The sequence below is a fragment of the Columba livia genome, chromosome 2 (genome assembly GCF_036013475.1).
Source record: "Columba livia isolate bColLiv1 breed racing homer chromosome 2, bColLiv1.pat.W.v2, whole genome shotgun sequence".
NCBI lineage: Eukaryota > Metazoa > Chordata > Aves > Columbiformes > Columbidae > Columba > Columba livia.
The window spans coordinates 44,039,322-44,059,105 of NC_088603.1; the positions used below are offsets into that span (position 1 = coordinate 44,039,322).

Here is a 19,784-nt window from a genome sequence, read left to right on the forward strand (position 1 = left end):
CAGAGACACCCAAGCTTTAGAGCCAAAAACTCTTCCAAATTGTCTAGATTTGACCAGCTGTTTTGTAGAGTTATTGCTGCTTCACTGACAAAAGACCTTGGTCACTAAGAACCACTTTTGTCATCATATTTACGGCACTGAAAAACTTCTGGTCCAGTGACTTTTTCTTTAAAGACACCTCTATTTGATGTCGCTTGTTAAGTTTTTCATTAAAACAAACAAACAAACAAAAAAATCAAGATCACATATACTCAAGAAACAGTGATAAAGATGAGCATACATACATTTGAACCAGGTCAAAGTCACCTTTTATTATCCCTAGACTAGCCCCGACAATAATCGTCAACACAACCTCCGCTGACATGTCACAAAGCAACAACCATTTGCCTTTTAGATTTATTATTCCCTCATTGCACATGTATAAACCCCATTAATGTTAAAATAAGATAACTTGTCTGCACAGATGGGAGAATAAAAAAGGGGGGAAATGGCCCCAATTTAGCCATGTCCTGCTGAGTATCCTTGAGCTAAAAATGCTTTGCAAACAACCACCTCCAGCAACCTCTACAGTTGGTGGCACAAGACAGAGAAAAAAGATCAAAAAAGATTTAACTCTTGGTTGTTTTGCAAAGCCTGAAGAGGTAGTTTCTGTAAAGACTTGGGATGAGCCTTAGGACTGACTATCCCAAATCTGACTGTGAAGGGGAAGTCAGAGTAATACAAAGACATCTACTTCAATGTGTCTGTTTTTTGCTGTCTTGAGCATGTAACAAATGCTTATAGAAATACAAATGGTCTTTTAAGAAGCAGGCTGCTTAAAATAATCAAAGGCATGAAAATTAAGGCACATGAAATCTAAACTGTTTAATAGGCAATAATAGCTGAATCAGTATGCAAAAAAATCTCCCAAAGCATTAAAAAGCGGCAATTCTTGGTTGCATAAGTGGCAGCTCAAAAGATGGCTTAATCAAGAAAGAAAAATTATTTATTGAACTTCTCAAATGTCAAATTAAGCTCCTTCACTAAATGTTCAGTAACTGCCAAGAAAAATCTTATTTATGTTAAAGCACGACGAATGCACCCACACAGAATGGCTTTATTTGATGCAAAGTTCATTTCTTGCAAACCGATGTCTCCCTTTCTCTGATAAAGTGATACTAGCAAAGATTCTAGTATCTTTATCAGATCAGATTTTAAGCCAGGGGAGAGATCCTATCCCTCCACTCTGACCAAAATACTAACCCGAGTGTCACATTACCGGAGCCTTAAAGTCACCCTAACTTCCAGTATGTTTCACCATGCTTCACATTACACCTGTTTGAGATGGCAACACAGCAACATCTTATATGAAATAACTGTTTGCTGACTCATCTCTTCAGTCTGCTGGCAGACGCAAACCACATAACATCCCAAACAGACCATATACACACCGAGCAGCCAGCAACCCAGAAGTTAAAAAGCAACATATGGCATAAATGCTGGCTTCTTTCTTCCTCTTGTGGTTTCCAGCTCCAGCTCTGTTTGTTGTACTTGATGAGCTAGTTACCTTGGGATTCTCCTTAACAGACTCAGCCTTTATGCCCCACAAGGGAATGTCTCATCTATTTGTTTGTTCTTTTGTTTTGTTTCTGGAGATACAGAATTCTCCAGGTTTTCTAAGTGCCACAGCCTCAGAGAGCTACTGTAATGGCAAATGACTGAAGGATATACTCAGTCAAGGTTCATTTTTGCAGCTAGGAGTAGGGATCTACCACTCAACTCCTTCTCATTAATGGGATTTTGCTATCTTTTTTTGTTAATGGAAACATGGCCTAAAAAAGTCTGCTTGCTCATCCCTACATAGTCATTGAGGCTGCCCTTGCAGACAGTGCTGGTAATGTCTGAGAAAAATTAGGCTCAAGTAGCATGAAGTAAGATGAACCTCTCAAGTGGTCACTTTCTGATACATTCAGGGTGATTAAAAAAATATATCTATTTAAAAAAACAAAACAAAACCCCACACCCCAGTGTTGTGCCCCAAGAATAATCCCACTGTGTTCACCATAGCAGCCACTGCAAGGGTAACCCTATGCACATCCAAATCTCCACTCCAGCTGTGTCCACTCTGGCACCTGCTCCAGCTGTGCAAAGCAAACACAATGCTACTGCTGCAACAAGTAGGTACATTCAACCTGTGTCTCCTAGATGTTTTCCCATATAACCTTAAAAGCTAAGAGTACACAAAATCAGTACTGAAAGGAGAACTGCATAGATCAACCCAGAAGGTCTGGTTTTAACTGTGGATTCACACTTGCTAGGAGGAAACAAAAAAAAAAAAAGCTTTCAGCAGGCAGCGAAGACCTTACTGCTTCAAGAACCAGAGTTCCATTTCTCCAATAGTTCAAGAGAACAGGAGCAAAATCTTTCCCCAGATCCCAAATCACCCAAATTCATGAATAAGGCAACAACAAACACCTGCGGAAAAGGCTACAATGCAGCCTTCATCGTCCCACTCGTGTCAAGTTCATTCACCAGATAGAACCTGGTAGAAAACACAGCAAATCACCAAAGGTAAAGGGAAGAGACGACAGGGAGAATAAAGAATTCCTCAGTAGAGATAAAGTATACAGAAGTTACAGATGCTACTCATGAACAAGGCAGAGAGACTAGAAAACCTGCAGCAACAAGGATGGAGATCACATTATCACTAAACACATTCTTTCTCACCAGCACAAGCCAATGGTTCTGGAAGGAAATTAGACTTTTGGTAGCATACTTCAGGCAATATTTGAACAAGAACACTACTACCCAGTCAAAAAACACCAGGATCTTGATCATAGTGACCACTAAAAGCTTATCTTTGGTGTTGTCATGGCAGAGGATATTAAGGTAAGCTGCATCTGAGGCAAATCACTTTTGGAGCTGCTGCCACTCATACAGTACTGCTCCTGCTACTCACACAGTACAGCTGTTGTTACTTGCACAGTACAGCCTTAAACCACTATGCACACTAGAACACATTTAACGCACGCTAGAATTGTCACATAACTTTATAATGCCCATTCAATTTACATCAAATTCAGAAAAATGGAGACATCATTCTTAAAATATTAAGTTTCTGGAGCTTTATTTCAAATACATTATTTTGTTTGGAGATTTTCCACCAATTAAGTGCTAATGACTTGGGTCACACATGAACACAAGGCACTGAACCTCTGGGAGACAAGCTAGGAGACTTTCTTAACCTGGCAGTAAAACCTTTTTTAGTGTCTTATCCATGCTTAGGGTAAAACTAAAAGAAACATACTAGGTCCCAAGAGTTTTTGACTGCTTTCATGAGAAATTCTCCATTTCTTATGAAATTGGTAAGTGGAGAAATTCTTGTCAAGAACATGGATCTCTGGGAGAGAGGACAGCCATCTCCAAATGCTTTTACTATTTTCTGACTTAGCAACCAGTTTCCACTTAAAAGATCAAGGAATTCCTCATTTCTTAACCTTACAAATAATAGCATAGCTAAAGCCTAAGCATACCACAATTTAGTCTCTGCATTTTCTAAGCTTCTCCAGAAGTCTCATTGCATTAGCCATAGGTCTTTCATGTTCCCAACTTTCATAAACATATGGTCAACCTTTATTTTTCACCACATAATGATGTAAGGCCTTCCTGTTAATGCAGGTAAACAAGTTAACCGCATTAATTCCTTCTTTCCTGAGACCTTTTCCTCCAAGGTAAATCACCATATTGCCATGCCTGTTTTATTCTGGTGCCTGAGGAGGAAAATAAGAGGAAAAAAAAAAAAAAAAAAAAAGAAAAAGAAAAAGAAAAAAAAAAGGCACCACTCTTTAAAGATCATTTATTTCAACAAAATACTGTGTTGCAATGCTTTTATAATAATTGTTGCAAACTCTATACCTTATTAAACTGTTCTGGCTATGCTCTGCTGTACTTTAACAAAAGGAGGTTATAGATAGATATTCAACAGGCAGCCTTTCTATTCATCTCCACACGCTACTGGGGAAGTTTCTGAACCGGCGGGTCCCGTCGCGAAAGCAGTCCTACCCCTCCCGCACCTCGTCTGCGAACCGACCCTGGCTTCCTCCTCTGCCCCGGGATCTCTCTCCTCCCCGGGCCCGCCGGTAGCCAGGGCTGGGAAGCTCCGGGAGCCCCCGCCAGCCGGCAGAGGAAGGGGTCAAAAGCCCCGAGCTGGGCAGAGAGCAAGGCGCTTCCCTTCTCCCTCACCCGAGCCCCTCCGCCCAGCCGAGAAGGCGCCGCCCCGACGGCCGCAGCCCCGTTGAAACGGCGGGAGAGGAGGGAGAGAAGGCGGTTCTGCCCCGGCAGCGTTTACCCTCCATCTCGCCTTCGCAGTGGCAGCCGGGTGCGGACCGGAGAGGAGGGGAGGAGAGGAGAGGCACCTCCCCGGCGTGGCCCTGACTGCTCCCGCGCCGAGCCGTCCTGTGCCCAAGCCAAGCCCGCAGCCTTCGCCCCGCACGCCCGCAGCCACCCGGTCGGTATCTCCGGGGCGCCTATTAATACCCTCGGCGCCTCTGGCCCGACACCTCCTGCGGCGGGGCGGGGGGGGGCGGGTGACGGGGCACGGCCGGGCGCACCGGAGCGGGGGGAGCCGTCCGCAGGGTTTCCCTGCCCGATAGCCCGCAAGTGTGAGGGGGCCGGCGGTGAGGACGCTGCGAGAAATAAATCGGGCACTTTAATGCCCGGGAGCTGCCCTTATTCCCGAAGTTCGTTGATTGTGACAGTGCTTGTTCTGTGCCTCAAAAGCTTAATCCGGTGCCTTAAAACCCTTCCCGAGGGGCGAGCAGCAGCGGCAGGCTGAGGCAGGCAGCCCTGCATCTGCAGGCTCAGCACTGCTCTGGCTGCCACTACCCACCCTGAAGGGATATTTGAAAGCCTCTGAGTGAGTTGTGGCTGACCTCCTTATTCCAGTTTATTCCAGGACACCAGCCCCATTCAACACCACACAAGCCTTCTTATTTCTCATCTCCTTATTTCCTTGTAATTGCTACCTTCGGGGAAAAAGAAAAAAAAAAAACAAAACTGGAAACAGGCTTTCCTTTTGACAGAAGATGTTAGTGCTGTTGTCACAGGAAGGCCTGGAAGTCTCCAAAAATTACCTACCAAAGTCCTCAAAAGCACATGTCTTCCATTAAAATTCAGGCTTGATGGAAGCTGGTGAAATATTTAGGTGTGAAACAAGCATTTAGTTACACATAGTACCCTAAATTTCCTTGTTTGTGAGAAATCAAATGTAGCCCTTTTCTAGCTTCCGCTGCAGCCTCTACAATGTCTTTAATAAATTCTACAACTTGCTGAAGGTAATTCTGTAGTCCAAGAGATATACTATGCCGCAAGAAATTATAGACATTTGAACCTCAGTGTGGTAGATAAAAATGGTAGGTATCACTAAATTAAAAGTTTGTAGGTGCCTGGGAATAAGCAGTCATGGCCTGATTGCATTTATCATGGGTAAATAAAGAACAGCCCAAATCAAAATGACGTATTTCTGCTGCTTCAAAAGAGCTGATTTCCACAAGCTGACAAAAACACTAAGGGAAACTGTCAATGCAAAAAAGCGATAACACCAAAAAAAGGGGCTCTCTTAAACATTGTATTAAATGGCCAAACCACTATGATTTTGCAGTCACAGAAGGCAGAACTTCCCCATCAAAGCTCAAAGATGGCCATTAGAAATAAAGTATAAGACAAAGAAAAGTTATAAAAATAACAGTTAATATAAATTACAAGTTTCAATACCAAAATTGATAAAGGAAGTTAACAGGTAGGAAAAAAAGCTGTAGTTGTAAAAGCCAGACAAATGACACATCGTAGGTGTGTTAGGAATACAAGAAAACCCAGTGGTGATTCTGGCCCATCAGTAAATGTAGTTTATAAGCAGGTTTGTGCTGATGTGGAAAATGTAAATATGTTCAAGAAGGACTTCTGTGTTACAAAAGAAACAAACAGTTGGATCCCAAGGGGACTATGAAGAACTGCTCCAGCCTGCTAGTAATTAAGAAAGACAGGTACCACAGCCATTCTCCTACAAGCTAAGATAACTTTTACACCCAGCTCCAGAATAGATACTTGGGTGTTTCCACTTGTTTTAGTAAACTTTGGAATACTTGTGAAATTCCAAAGGAATGATAAGGTTACACCAGCAGTCAAAAAAGGGCAATTGCAATGACAGGAAAATATGGACCAACATCAGAACCCCAAACAATAATGGGAATAAATATTTAATTTAAAAATATTTCAAATAAAGGAATGGAAATAATTCAAGTCTTTTTTTCTTGTTGTTTTTTGTTTGGTTGGTTGTTGTTTTTTTTTTTTCTTTTATGAAGAGGAGAGAAATGGTGAAGGTAGTAAGGACAAAGCAACCACGTGAAGTAGCCTGAGTTGAGTGGCAAACTGGGCCTTGTCAAACAAAATACATTTACTATAACTAAATCCCTGTAACAAGCATGAAGGATTGTAGGTGCTGTGTACTGAGAGGCAGACTGCACTTACTGAAAAATATGAAGGGGTTGTAGTCACCAACTCATCATAAATGGTCGCTCTGACACTGGTAACAGGAAGGATTAATCTGCATCAGGGGAGTAGGAAATAGATAGAGAGTTTTATCTCTGGGTATATCACTGGTGAGACCAATTTTGTACACTGTGTTCCTGCTCACGTTTGGGGGGAGAAAAAAGAAAAAGAGTTGCAAAATTGGAGAGGGACAGATTAAGAGCTGAAAATGTGATTTGAGAATTGAAGAAAAATGCTGCTAAGTGAGACTTTAAAAGCTCAATCTGTTTATCATCTCGAAAAGATTGACTTGATTACAGCACATAAATACCTCTATGGAGAAAAAAAAATACTGAATTCTGAAGGGCTTTTTAACCTAGTGGAGAATAATGTACCAAGAAGCTGTGGTAGAAACTGGGGTCAGACAAATGCAAATGAAGCACACAGTTTTTCTTCTTAAGGTGACAATACATCACGGAATAAGCTAACAAGGCCACCAAGAAATTCTGAATGGTTTTATGTCCCCCAACCAGGACAAGATGTCTTTCTGGGAGATAGGTTTTAGCCAAATGCTGGTTACTGCTCTCAGTGCTTTTAAATGCATGAAATTTAATGTCATAGGATACGAAGCAGATCAGATCATGTGACTAAATGATTCTTTGTGGTCTTCATTATTTCTTGTTATACTAAGTAAATATGAGAAAGGATGGGTACTGGTGAGCATCTGCTCAAGCTGATATTCTTTGTCAACTGACTGCAATCAGTCTCTATGAAAAACATTACTAGCCTGAGTGTGTAGGATTTTAAATGATAGCAGTACATGGAGGCATTCTTGGCAAGCAGAGTGTGAAATATCAAAAGACAATCAACATTAGTCACCTGTTTTCATTTGTCAGTGCACTAAGCTGGCAAGATTTCAATTCATCTGGGTCACAAAGGAGCTCAGAAGAGCTTAGTAAGAAGCTGAAGGGCAGAAGAATGAATCCATTAAAAACATTGGCCATCAGACTTAGGTAATGTGATAATTAAACTGCAGGCTTTGAAACACTGGCAGAAAACTAATTCTATATGCAATATTACACTAGTAAATATACATCAGTTTTAAATATTTATGGATTTCTTACCCAGCTTGTGTATAACTTAATCAAGTTACCTCACCTGAAGCTACAATCCCCCATAATGGGCTGTGGTATGCAATGAAGACTAAAAGGTTTGACCCTGACAAGTAATACCTACCTCTCTGAAAGCAGCCAGGACCACACACCTGAATTGCATTGCACATAAACTATTTAGAACTATATTTAAACATTAATGAACTATCATTCTTCTTAAATTGTTGTATTTCCCAGGATGTGAACTTGCATGTTCTCTCTTCTGCTCACAAAGTTGATATGGCAATGTTTACCTCAGTACCCTTTCTGTTTTCATCACCTGAAGACACAACCTTTTCATCAAGTAAGGAACCTCCTCTAAACTATGTAGAAAACCGATGACCATAACCAAATAGTTAAAACAGAACAGTAGAATAACAATACCTTCCTTACTGAAGGAAGAAAGAATAAAGTGGGAGAGGGATAATCCATTTTGGAGTTAGCATGCAAACTTTTTTTTCAATTCCACTACCCAAAAATTCAAAACAAGGCTGCTTTCCAAACAAGAAAGACATGTTATCAAAAAAAAGTCTCAAAGATTTTGAAATGCCTGATTTTGGTCTGCAAATCTTAACACTCTCTGCATGGGTCTGACTTCTAGAAATTATTTTGAAAAATGCCAAGCCCTTTAGATGGTCTTAAAGACGGAGGCTTTCAAGATTAGCAGATGTTTTTTGCAAGTTTAACCTCGAAGGTTCATAGACTACGGTCTTAGCTCCCTGTCTGTCTTCTCCCCAGGAGAAGCTGTGAGGTCCATTTTTAGAATTACAAAGAATTCTCTGCTCCAAATTGAGTAAATACAAGCTGCAGGATCTCTGTGCTCATGAAAATCAGATCCTGGGGCATTAATAATGGAAGTGGCATGGTTAGATCTATTGGTATCAACGTCACCTATGGAATGCAAACATTAGTAGTTTGATGCAGATAACTAAGACAGGGAAGGAAAAGCATTAAGAGGTTGAAGGGCATTCAATACCTTTTTGATGCCTAGAGGAATAATGTTGCTGTGCTACTGGAGGCCAACTGAAAGTGAAGACTGATCATTCTATACAGTAAAGTGAAGAGACAGTTAAGCTCTCAAGTTGCAGCATCTGATGCCTTCAAAGGAACAATACTACATTAGCTGGCTGGCAAAATACAATTTTCAGAACATCAAGGCTCAAAGCAACAAAACATCAGTAGGCGAGGCTTGGACCCTAAAGGCATCAGCAAAGACAACAAAGCCAGCAGAAGGAATACTGAGTTCAAGCAGCAAAATATGGCTACAGGACACTTTCTGGAGATTATATTCTGCATATAGAAGTAGTCAATTGTCATTTCCCTGAGACAAACATAGGCATCTTCAGATGCACATACTGCAAATAGTCTAGATGGGGGAAAGCGCAGGGAGCAGTTCATAAGCAGCAAAAGCCTCTATGGAGGCAGGGCAAGGACTGGTCAAATACCAGAACCCACTGCTGTCCCTACTGGTGCTGCCAGGGCCAGAATGAGCAGGAGACAACATCAGCCTAAAAGAGTCAGAAGCACTGAAAGGACATCCCATCACTTGGCTGGACATCCAGCTCAGGCCTGTGACAACCTCACGTCGTCTCGTTTATCCCCACTTGCTGCTCAGAGGGAAGCTCACTCAAATTGCTGGCAAGTTTTATTTCATAGACACAGCTTAGATAGCCATGTTGTGTATTTAAGTCTATTAAGTCACACCTGTATTTTCTTGAAAAAAAAATGTAGAGGAATCCTTGAACATGCAACCTTTCAAGGCTGACTTTTGTTGATTCAAGTCAATAATGGTAATTACAGTTCTAACTGTTACTATCCCCATGTTAAATAAAAGAAGCTTTGCAACATACTTTATTAAAGGGCAGAATACCGAAGGTGTCTGATCTCAAAATTGTAACACTATTTCTTAATAACTTATATGTCTTGTACTTTCTCCTTTAATCAGTATTGGCAAACCAGGTCATGCCATTTTCCTTACCTAATGCTGATTTTGGTGGCAGGCAAAAGAATTTAAAACCTTATAGGAGGGAGGAACCTTGCAGGATTTGGCAATCAGGATACTGTTTCACTGATTATGTTTTAATCAAATATTTTCCTGGGGTAGATATGTGCTCTAGGAAAGATCCTCATGATAAAATAATGCTTAACAAATCTCATTACTCAGGTTTATGAAGTCACTTGCTCCTTCTGTAATTCAGAGAGATTAAATCACTCCTGCAAATTAAAAATAGGATGATCAACCGATTAGAGCAGGGCTTCTGTTTGCTATTTGAATCAGGCAGACAAAAGAGGGAGCAGAAGCAATAAAGAAATCGTGTTCAAGAACTGTAACAAATAAATGAGGATATTTCAAATCTCAAACTCCAATTTTATCTCAAGATCTAATTGATTACAAAGAAAAAGACTATACAAGCTTCATTCTTATGGTTTATAACATTACCAAAATATTTTGATACAAAATTCACATTTGCTTGTTTCATTGTGTTCTAAACAGAGAAGTCTATGGGAAAATGGGTAATAAAAGCAAGGTGTTTACATCCTTATTATGTATCTGTATCACAGAATCACAGATACTAGAAGTGCACATAGCTCTTTTGGAGGGGGGGCAGGAGGGAGGAATGTAAGGATCTTAACATCCTATTTGAAGCATAGAAAGAGAAAGAGGATCATGGAAGAGGAATAGAGAAAAATCAGAGAAACACCAGATACTGCTCTACTGCGGTCACTGCAGCTAGTGTGCACATGTGTGAGCTATCTTTAAACTAGCGAGCTTGGATATCACTAAAGAAGTACCAACAGTAACCCAACACTCAAGACAAGCTGCAGACTCTTCCCCAAGGCTGGATATCTGGCACGTGGCCCGTGTGGAGCTGTACGGTGCTGCAGCCAGAGTGCTGTCATGCACAGGGCTATAACAGACGGCCATATGCACTGGCAGAGCAGAGCAAAGATCAATCAGTCCTTGGTTTATCTTGGAAGTTGGGAGATAAAATCCATATAAGAACATTACAAAAGATGAAGAAGCAATTAGTAAAAAGACATGGTTTCACTCATCGGTCAGCTGTATCAAGTAGGCTCTCCCACATGGCTCTTTCCCAAAATCTGTTACAGATACATTTGAATCAGACTTCACTGGATATTATTGAGACAAACTCTGAAGAGCACAATAGTGGAGGTGACAAAGCAGACAACGGGCAAAGTCTCCACTTTCATATTTTGTAGTGACAGGTATCTTAAGAAAACCCTATATACCCAGTTTTCACACAAAGTATCTTGAATGTTTGTTCCCCACATGAAAAAAAAAAAAAAAAAAAAAAAGTACCTCTTGTCATTTTCTAAAAGAATGAAAACTAAGAAATTTTGAGCAAGTTAAGCATGTGCCATCCTGAAGTACCTTTATGGCATAAGCTTCCAAGAGTCACATTAGCAAGTTGTAAAATAAAAGCCATTAATATTGTTTCTAGAGTCAGAATGTATGTCCTTTGTAACTTGCAGCCACCAAAAGGTAAAATGAACCCAAGATATGCACTCAAACAGGTCTAACACTGCATCCAATGCAGGACATTTTGTGGTACCATTTGGAGGAAGACAGAGACACCACAGAGTGTAAGTGGAACATATCTAAATTGTCTTTCAGAGATTGTTATTGTATTAAGTAAGGAGGGCTAATGTAAGAGCTTCCTGTCTCTGTAAAGTTCAGGAAAAAAACCCCAAAGTTTATAAAATTGAAGGCAGATTCTATATTAATTATTTACTGCTGCAAAACAAGAGTCACAGACCACATAACATTCAGAAGGATGCAAAGCAGCAGGCAATTTCAGAATCATACTGAGCAATGTTATTTGGCAAAAAAGAAGCCTGTAGGTGCTGCAAATGAAATAACTCCAATACTCACTTGCATGGCAAATGTGTATAAACAGTATACACCAAGACTCATGAAAATGCGTTCAGGGGAAAAAAAAAAAAAAGAAAAAAAAGCTTATTTCAGCTATCTTCATGTCTGACGTGACCTTGACAACTTCACTGCAATGAGCACAATTTCTTGTATTTATGCAAAGACCTGGCATGACTAAAGCTGTCTGAGGTACAATGAAATCTGCTGTATGCAGGGACTGTAATAGTTGATGTCATGGCTGGGATACAGAGGCTCAGCACAGACAAGAAGCAAACAGATGTCACCAGCCCACACCCAGAACAAAGTATTTTTTTAATGATAACATGTTTTAAATAATTTAAATACTGCATGTAGATTAGAGAGACAGTTTTATTTTAGTGGCTTACTACTCTCCTGTCTACCGGGAGAAATGAAATGGCAATAAGGAGAGGACTAACTTCTTCAGGACAGTACTAGCTATATGAAACCAGAAGGTACTTCTGGCCTATGTCAGGCAGAAATTAAGTAGTTCAATGGCCCTTCTGTCTGTCTGTACACAGATGGTTAAAAATCACAGCTACGACAAACATTGTTATTGTTATAACTGAAAGTGGTTTTAATATCTAGATCCCCAGGCAGAAAGTAAAGCAGCTAGTTGCCTCCAATGGACACACATTCAACTGCAATTTGAATCTGTCCTGATGCATCTGGTTTTCATACAGCTTTCACAACATTGAACTACATCATCAGCTACAAATAAGCGATGTATGTGATAAGCTGGCCTTGCAAATTCGAGCTTAAGGCCAAGAAACAGTGATGATTCTCCAGCAACTCTTTTATAGCGAAGAAAAAGGTTGGTTTGTGACAAAGCGTCTTTTCTGAGATCAAAGGAGATAAACAAGAAACATAAGCAGCTCTCAGGACAAGAATTATGTTAAGCAGCTCACTCCTCTTAGCATCTTCAGCTCTTACATAACTTTTCAAAAGTCCCTATTCTTAGATTAAAGAAAACAGCTTGCTTATAGACAATATAGTGTACAGAAATGTCAAGTCAATGCCTATGTTTTGCTGAAGGTTACCTACTACATTCCTGAGAGAGAACTCCCATCTCCTGCATCCACCATAGTGTCCTGCACGTGGACTACCTTTCACATTTTGAGACTGAGAATGAGCCAGTGACTTAAAACTGTTACACAGCAAAAAGAAATGGAAGTCTCAGCCCCTAACTAGGGAAAAAGGCTGTGCTTGTTGCTGAAACACTGTAACCCCTGTTCTGCTTCTTAAGGTCTAGAAGAACCACTTTCCTCTGAAGACGACACACATGAAAAGCAGCAGCTGTTTCTACCAATAGAGCAGAGGCAAAGCTGGGACAGGTCTACCTGAGAAAGGTGCTGATAGAAGATGTGGCACAACCTTTATTCTGGAGCAGAGTTTTGACGTGAATACCTCCTGACCTTTTGCAATAGGATCAGTATATCAATAAAAATAATAAACCAGGGTCTCCAGTGTAGAAATGGCAGTGTGTAAACAAATGCAAGAATAGGAGAACTTTGAACCAAGGCGGCCTTTTGTTTTCAGCCACATTTTCTCTTTGGCAAAGACATTCAGAACTGAATAGCTCCACTGGAGCCTGGGCGCTGCTATTTCTTTCACCATCACTTTAGGAACCCTATTAGATATTAGGATTATATGAACTGGTCTCTTGAAAACAGCAATTCACATGGTATATTTGAAAATTCTTTTAGAAAGAAAATAAGATGAACACTTAGTCAGCTCCAAACCAGAAGTTGCAACTTGAGGGAAATGGTTCAAAGTCGTGTAGACTCTTTCATGAGGTGTGCTGATGTTGGGCTGCCCAGGCAGGAAGAAGGATTCGTTATTTCCAATAATATTTTTTATTTTAATCATCCAGAACTGATTTTCTCCTGAGACACCTTCCATTTAAGTTTTTAAGGCATTATTTGTCAAGAAACCTTTTCTCTTTGGGTCCCGTTGGATTTCACAGGTAAAGAAATACAGACTGTGATTGCTCACTCAACCAGTTATACTCAAAATAGTAGAGATGACAACACTGCATAGTCCTCTGTACTTGACAACACAGAAGGATACAAATACAAAGACTTACTCTGAAGGCATATTAGAAAGAAAGAAACCAAATGAGTCACAAAACACAAGATCTGTCAGCAGTGCAATGGAAAAAAATCAAAATGAACTTCCACCTTGTTTTAGAGAAGATGCCAGTACCATTTTACAACTAAACCAAGCTATTGGGAATATCTGACAAGTATATAAACCTAAAATGTATAAATATTCACACCATTAAAATTAAATAAAGAGAAAACGCATCATTTTAACATATTCATTTAGTGCCTACTTACAGAAAGCAATACAGAGTGGTATAACACATTTAGAGATAAAGATACCATTAAATTACATACTTCACAACCAACTGTGGTCCATTAAAACCAGTTACATTCCCTCCTGAATCATAACCATCTTCAAACATTTAATGTCAACAGCAACATAAACCAAAATGTGGAAGTTTACATTGCCTGTGTTGTATCCTGCACATAAGCAACCCATTTCTAAAGGTTAGTCTAGACACAGTTTTAGTGTCAGTGTAGTAGTTCAAACATAGACAAACTAACACAACTGCTGAAACAGATTCTCTTATCACTGCTATTTAGAAGTGCTAAATCAGTAGCTCAAAACAGCATATTGCATTTTAAAATAGGGCTACTTAAACTGATATAGATAATTCTTCTTAATCGTGTAGTTATTTAATGCCTCTTCAAAGGTCATCCCTGTAGTTTAGAACTTTCAATAAAATTTCATTAATATAGTCCTCTAACATAAATTGACCCACTGTAACAAAATTAGATACCTCAGATTACCAGTTTTTCAAGATGACCCTTTAAGGCCATTTGCTTTTTATTGCAGTATTTGGCCATCAAAGGACAATACTGCTACTATTTTTGATCCTTCTCTGTAAATCTGTTAACATATTCTGTAATCTTAGCCCCTTGTTACTCAGTTCATTTACAGTGGCAGAGTGACAATAAGGGCTTTTGTTCCATTCTGGGTGCTTTGGTTTCTTTTCAGATATCAAGCAAATTCCTGAGTATTTTCAGTACTAGAATGAAGGTAATAATCATGCTATTAATTTCCAAGCAGAAACCTCTATTGAAAGCAAATGGGATTTTTTGCTTAAGAATTCTAGCCCTGAATATTTTTACATTTTATTGCTCCCATTTTATCAGAGGCTAATTTTAAGAACTGGTGAGGTGACAGAACTTTGAGTATCCCAAAGAGTACTCTCCTTTCCTTTTCTTTTCCAAAGAAAATGAGAGGATTTTGTTAAAGAAATACATAAGTGTATGACCCAGCACAGAATCATTGGAAAAAATCTCATATTTGTGATTTTGTTACTCTGAGGCTTGTTTCAGTATTCCAGTTCTCACAACAATAAAAGTCAGAGAGTAATTAGTCTTATAATAAGGCAAGCTATCAAAAAATGAAGAGAGCTAATTAGTATTTCTCCCTTACCAGTCTAAAAAAAGTCAATTCAATAAAAAGGTGACAGCAAAATAGTAAATAACAGGACAGCATTCAGGAATTTGCCAGTATCTACTCAGCTCTAAAAGGAATATGGAACTTTTGGTATATTAAAGCATTATAAACCAACTCTTTCCCACCTGTTGGGAACTATGCATGAGACTTTCAAAAGTTTGCAACTCAGAGTTGAGCTCATCTGTTTAGAAAGCACTGGATGATTTGTGAGCTGAAATGCCAGTTTGTGCCCCGGGACAACATAACTATTAACAGACTATCTCACAGCCCCCTCTTTGCAGTGCCCCCCTGCACAGTGTTATGTACAGCCTCTTGGTGTAAAGAATGGTTTGAAGCTTTTACTGGATTTACCTTTTACAATGTCTACACATCTACTTTCTTCTGTTTTGTTTAAAGGCTAGAAGCATATGGCCCTTAGTGGTCTTGGAACCCCACAGGGTAATTTTAATAGACATCATCTATGATAAAGAATCTAGTTTGACAGCAGTCCCACCTGGAGGGATTTAGGTTATAAAAATGTATAGGGAAGGCCAGATTTTCTGTCTGGTCTTTGCTACTGTAGACAATGACAGTGAAAAAGATGATAGGCACATATGGTGGCAACATAGGAAAGCAAACTAAAAAGACTCCTGTGCTAGTCTCTAATGAGCCCCTTCTCCTTCACCCTGCAGCAAGGTCTAACAGAAAAACAAACTAACATAAACAAAAATTATTTTCAGAATTTTTTTTTTTTACAAGATTTGGCAAGATCTTTGAAATGGTGGGTGCATGGTCAACATAAGATGTGTCTGAAAGTCTGTGTCCAGTCAGTTTCTAGTGTGTCTCACTATCACTATATCCATACTGACAGAGAACATTATTAGCTGTCTCAGAAGACAGAGGCAGTGAGAAAAATGAGTGGACATGGAGGATAAACAGCTGTCCAAACCATGGTACATCTTGCTCAGGCATTGAGGGTTAAGCTGGTTGCCAGGTTGGGGGCCAAAAGTTACTTCAGAGTAGATTGGCAGGGAAGGCTTAGAAGGTTTTGGTCTCTATTGATAGTGTGAGGGATTGTTTACCTTATAGGATCTTCTATACTTCTTTAGGGGAAAAATTCTCCTGATACTTCAGAGTCTGAACACACTAGTAATGCTGCAATCTTTTCTGCTATTTTCCTGTGTTGTGGTGTGTTTTTGTGGTTCTGCCTTTTGTATTATGGACTTCTATGTTATTACAAGTTTGGGGGAAGTGTTCTATGCCTCCTAGGATATAGACAGAATTGCATTTCTGTTGACTTATCTGTACCAAACATTTATCACAGGGCTGCCTGCTACTGCAAAGGACTGAACTGGGTGGTTGAGGTGTTTCCTTCAAGATCCCCGTTCCCTCTAGGTGGCCCATCCAGTTCCTACATTAGCCAACTTAATGGGCAGCTTCCAGGAAGTGTGCTCCAAATCTGCCCTGCCTGGCCAGCTAAAAGAAAACTAGACAGTCTCCAGAGCCATCAACACAAGCTCAATACTGCTGTTAAAATAAACAACAAAAGCAGACATTTCTCAGTCTGACTGCAGATGCTGCTGCTTCCACTGTCTCCTTTCTCAACCCAGGGAATCAAGCTTTACACTGTAGATGGTTTCACAATACGTCCTTCCGCGTGGCTGCCTGATATATTAACACTAGACTCAAAACAACACAGGTTTTCCATCTAACTCTAGCTATAGCTGATTGTAATCCTTGGTCTGCAGATTTTAGTACTTTCCCTCCTGAAATTTGTTATCTTATTTTAGACATTTTTTAACCTTAAGCAACCTCCTGTCATTGCCACATACACAATTCCAGAGCCAATAGTAAAGAGCGGTGCTGAGGACAAATAGCATAACCAACGTGTTACCTATAACCTGCCCTGGGTTAGTTTAGGAATCACAAGGAGAAATGCTGTCCGCATACAAGTCAAAAAAATGAATTACTATTCACTTCAACAAAGTCAGATTTTTCAGCGGTGGTGACTAAAGCTCCAAGTAAAACACTTTATGCTGAAAGCTCTCTCTGTGACTACAGCCAGAGGACCTGAAACAATTAGTGAGGTATTTAGAGGAAAATATTACAATGAAAGTAGATCCACATTTATACACGTGCTCACACACACCCTCCTTCATCCATTCTCCTTCTCCAATCCATCAATATACCTGACCCACTTTCTAAATTCCTGTTGTTGCAGATGTTGCTAATGCAAAGCCTGTTTCAGCTCATTGGGAAGATGCATTCATCAGAAAAATAATGCAGTGCAGGAGCATCTTCTTCTGTCAGCAGCAGCTGGAATTATTGCTTACTTGGTCACCCCAAGGCATTCATAATTGGGAGGCAGGAGATGTGTGTGCCAAGATAGGCTGTAAAAGACACATTTTATGCCAAAAGCAGGTTGGGAATGTCTTTGTAAGTACAGCAAATTATTTCATTTATACCCTAATGAAGGCAATTTTCTTGGATTTCATTTTGACGGTTTTCACAGAAGCATTTGATCTGGTGTAATAAAGATTCAAGTAACATACATTTATGATGGTGCAGTACCAAAACCTGTTACTTCTGTCTGCAACAAATTCATAATTCCAGGACAAAGAAAAAAAATCTCCACAAGCTCACTTTTCTGAGTATTCAGATATGAATCTGAGGATTTAACTTCACAACGAAGTACTGTTAGTTCAACCAAAACTGTGATTTCAATGAATTTAAATTCATTTAAAATGTAAGTTAATTTAAACATGAAGTATGTTGGTTTAAGCCCTCCATACCAAGTTTAAAACAAAATCACCTTATTTCCTAATGCACCTGATAGCTTGCAATACCAAAGAAGGTGGGTTACCATTAAGATACCAGACTGTGAATGGGAGTGGTGGAGGAACAGGTACACATTTCTTTTTGCCAGCTCTCCTACAGGAATAGTAACTTCTGGCAGAGGGTGGGTAGCAAACAGCAAAGTGACTGCAACCACTTAAACCAGTGCAGCTGTTTTCTTAGCAACTGACTTAGACTTAACTGCAAACATAACTTCACACACACAGTTTTAACAGCTTCACCAAATGGGTGATAGGTTGCTAGCACTTGACATATTCCCTTGCTTGGCCATACTCTGAGTTGAGCTACCTGTCATGAAAAGAACTTAGCAGTCTAGCTCCAGATGAAGAAGGCTTGTGGGCAAGGTTGCCTCTCTGCTCTCCTTCTACAATACTGCTCACTGCCTCCAGCTCAGGTTCACCACCAGGACTGTGCTCCACAGTTTCCCAGTGGGGTACCCTCCTGTCCTCTTCTCTCTTCAGGGACAGGCTGAACTGGCCGATTCACCAGTCACTGAACAAGCCTGTCAGGAGCCTCTCCCTTGTCAGAGGGAATTATTACTTGTTACTTGCTACTTACTACCATTTATTACCTATTACTAAACTGTACAGGCTCTGTCTTTGGATGGAGAGTAGAGGACAGACATTTGTTTTCTGGCTGAGGAGGTCCAGGTCAAAGCCAAACCCCAAAGGGGTTTGTAGGACTAACCCCATGCATTTGACAACACTTTGGCCATTACTGTGAACAACCCAACTGGGAAATAAAAATGTTACAAGAGTCTTCATTGCAGCACATTGTAGACCACTGACTCCCAGCCTTTTTAGCCTAGACCTCCCTTCAGTGAACCCTTTTGCAGCTGATCATAACCAGTGGCTCTTTGGCAGTAGTGGTTGTTCAAGGGCTCTGCAGAGCATTGGGTTGGCATCTCTGCACCATCTGCATGTGTGAGCACAGGCCAGTATTATCCCAGAGGTCTGTGTGTTGAGCTTCATTACATAATACAGAAACATCTTCCATGACCTCAGGTGACACTATACAGCATTCAGAGAAGTCCCTCTGCAAAGATCAAGTTGCAGGATTGGGACCAAAGACAATCACACACAAAGCTGTGCCATAATAAGCTCTTTCCTTGTACCTCTTCCTGTATAAATAAAACCTAACCTTGAAATGATCAAGTATTACTTGTTATAACTGAGCTGGAAAACATGCATTTTTAGGAATGAAAAGGAAGGTTTGTACTGAAGGTTTATGGGAACATGATCAGAATTGTACAGAACAGAGTACCTCAAGGCAAAAGCCTTAAAGGACTTGACTCAGAGCAGCAATGCACAAATGCAGAGTTTCCATGGAAATAAACTATTTTGGTCCAAAAAGAAGTTATCTAGGATTCAAATTGGGGCAAAACTTCTAAGGCAAAGACACCATGTGGTTATCTTAGCCCACTTACATGTTCATAGTCAAAGAATATGAAACTAATTCAAAACCAATGGAATAAGTGGAGTAAGTATTCACACCTTTTCTTCACTAAGTTTCTTTTCTACTGCTGGAAATTTTTAGCCATTAATAGCAAAGGTTCTTCTCCTTGCTGGTCAACCTTGTTGATAATTGTTGTCATTATGATCCTGCCATCACAGTCATCATCATCACAGTGGAACTTAAAATACCCAGGAAATTTGATCTTAAACTAAGCAGGCCCTAAGCAGGGCTGGGTACTGACCTGAGTTCTGGATCACAATCATCAAAGCCACTTAGGTGTTAGCATGCTCCCAGCCCAATTCTAACCCACTCTAACTTCCACTCTCCCACATCCTACCTGGGCTCAGTTTCAGGGACAGAACAGTATTAGCATGTCCTTATTTGGGCTCATTGTC

At 40.1% G+C, this 19,784-nt stretch overlaps 1 protein-coding gene across 3 annotated transcripts in view; it reads right to left on the minus strand.

Moving 5' to 3' along the window:
* The window catches only part of GADL1 (glutamate decarboxylase like 1), a 75,642-nt gene extending 71,156 nt beyond the window's left edge, over positions 1–4,486 (minus strand). Inside the window, exon 1 of one of the 3 annotated variants that reach the window (XM_065051610.1) lies at positions 4,328–4,486. In XM_065051610.1, coding sequence (XP_064907682.1) covers positions 4,328–4,334 — 7 coding nt within the window. In that variant the 5' untranslated portion in view covers positions 4,335–4,486. Of the gene's footprint in view, positions 1–4,052; positions 4,267–4,327 lie in introns of those variants that run through there. The other 2 variants (XM_065051613.1, XM_065051612.1) reach the window with 2 other exon arrangements.
* Positions 4,487–19,784: the final 15,298 nt, after the last annotated feature.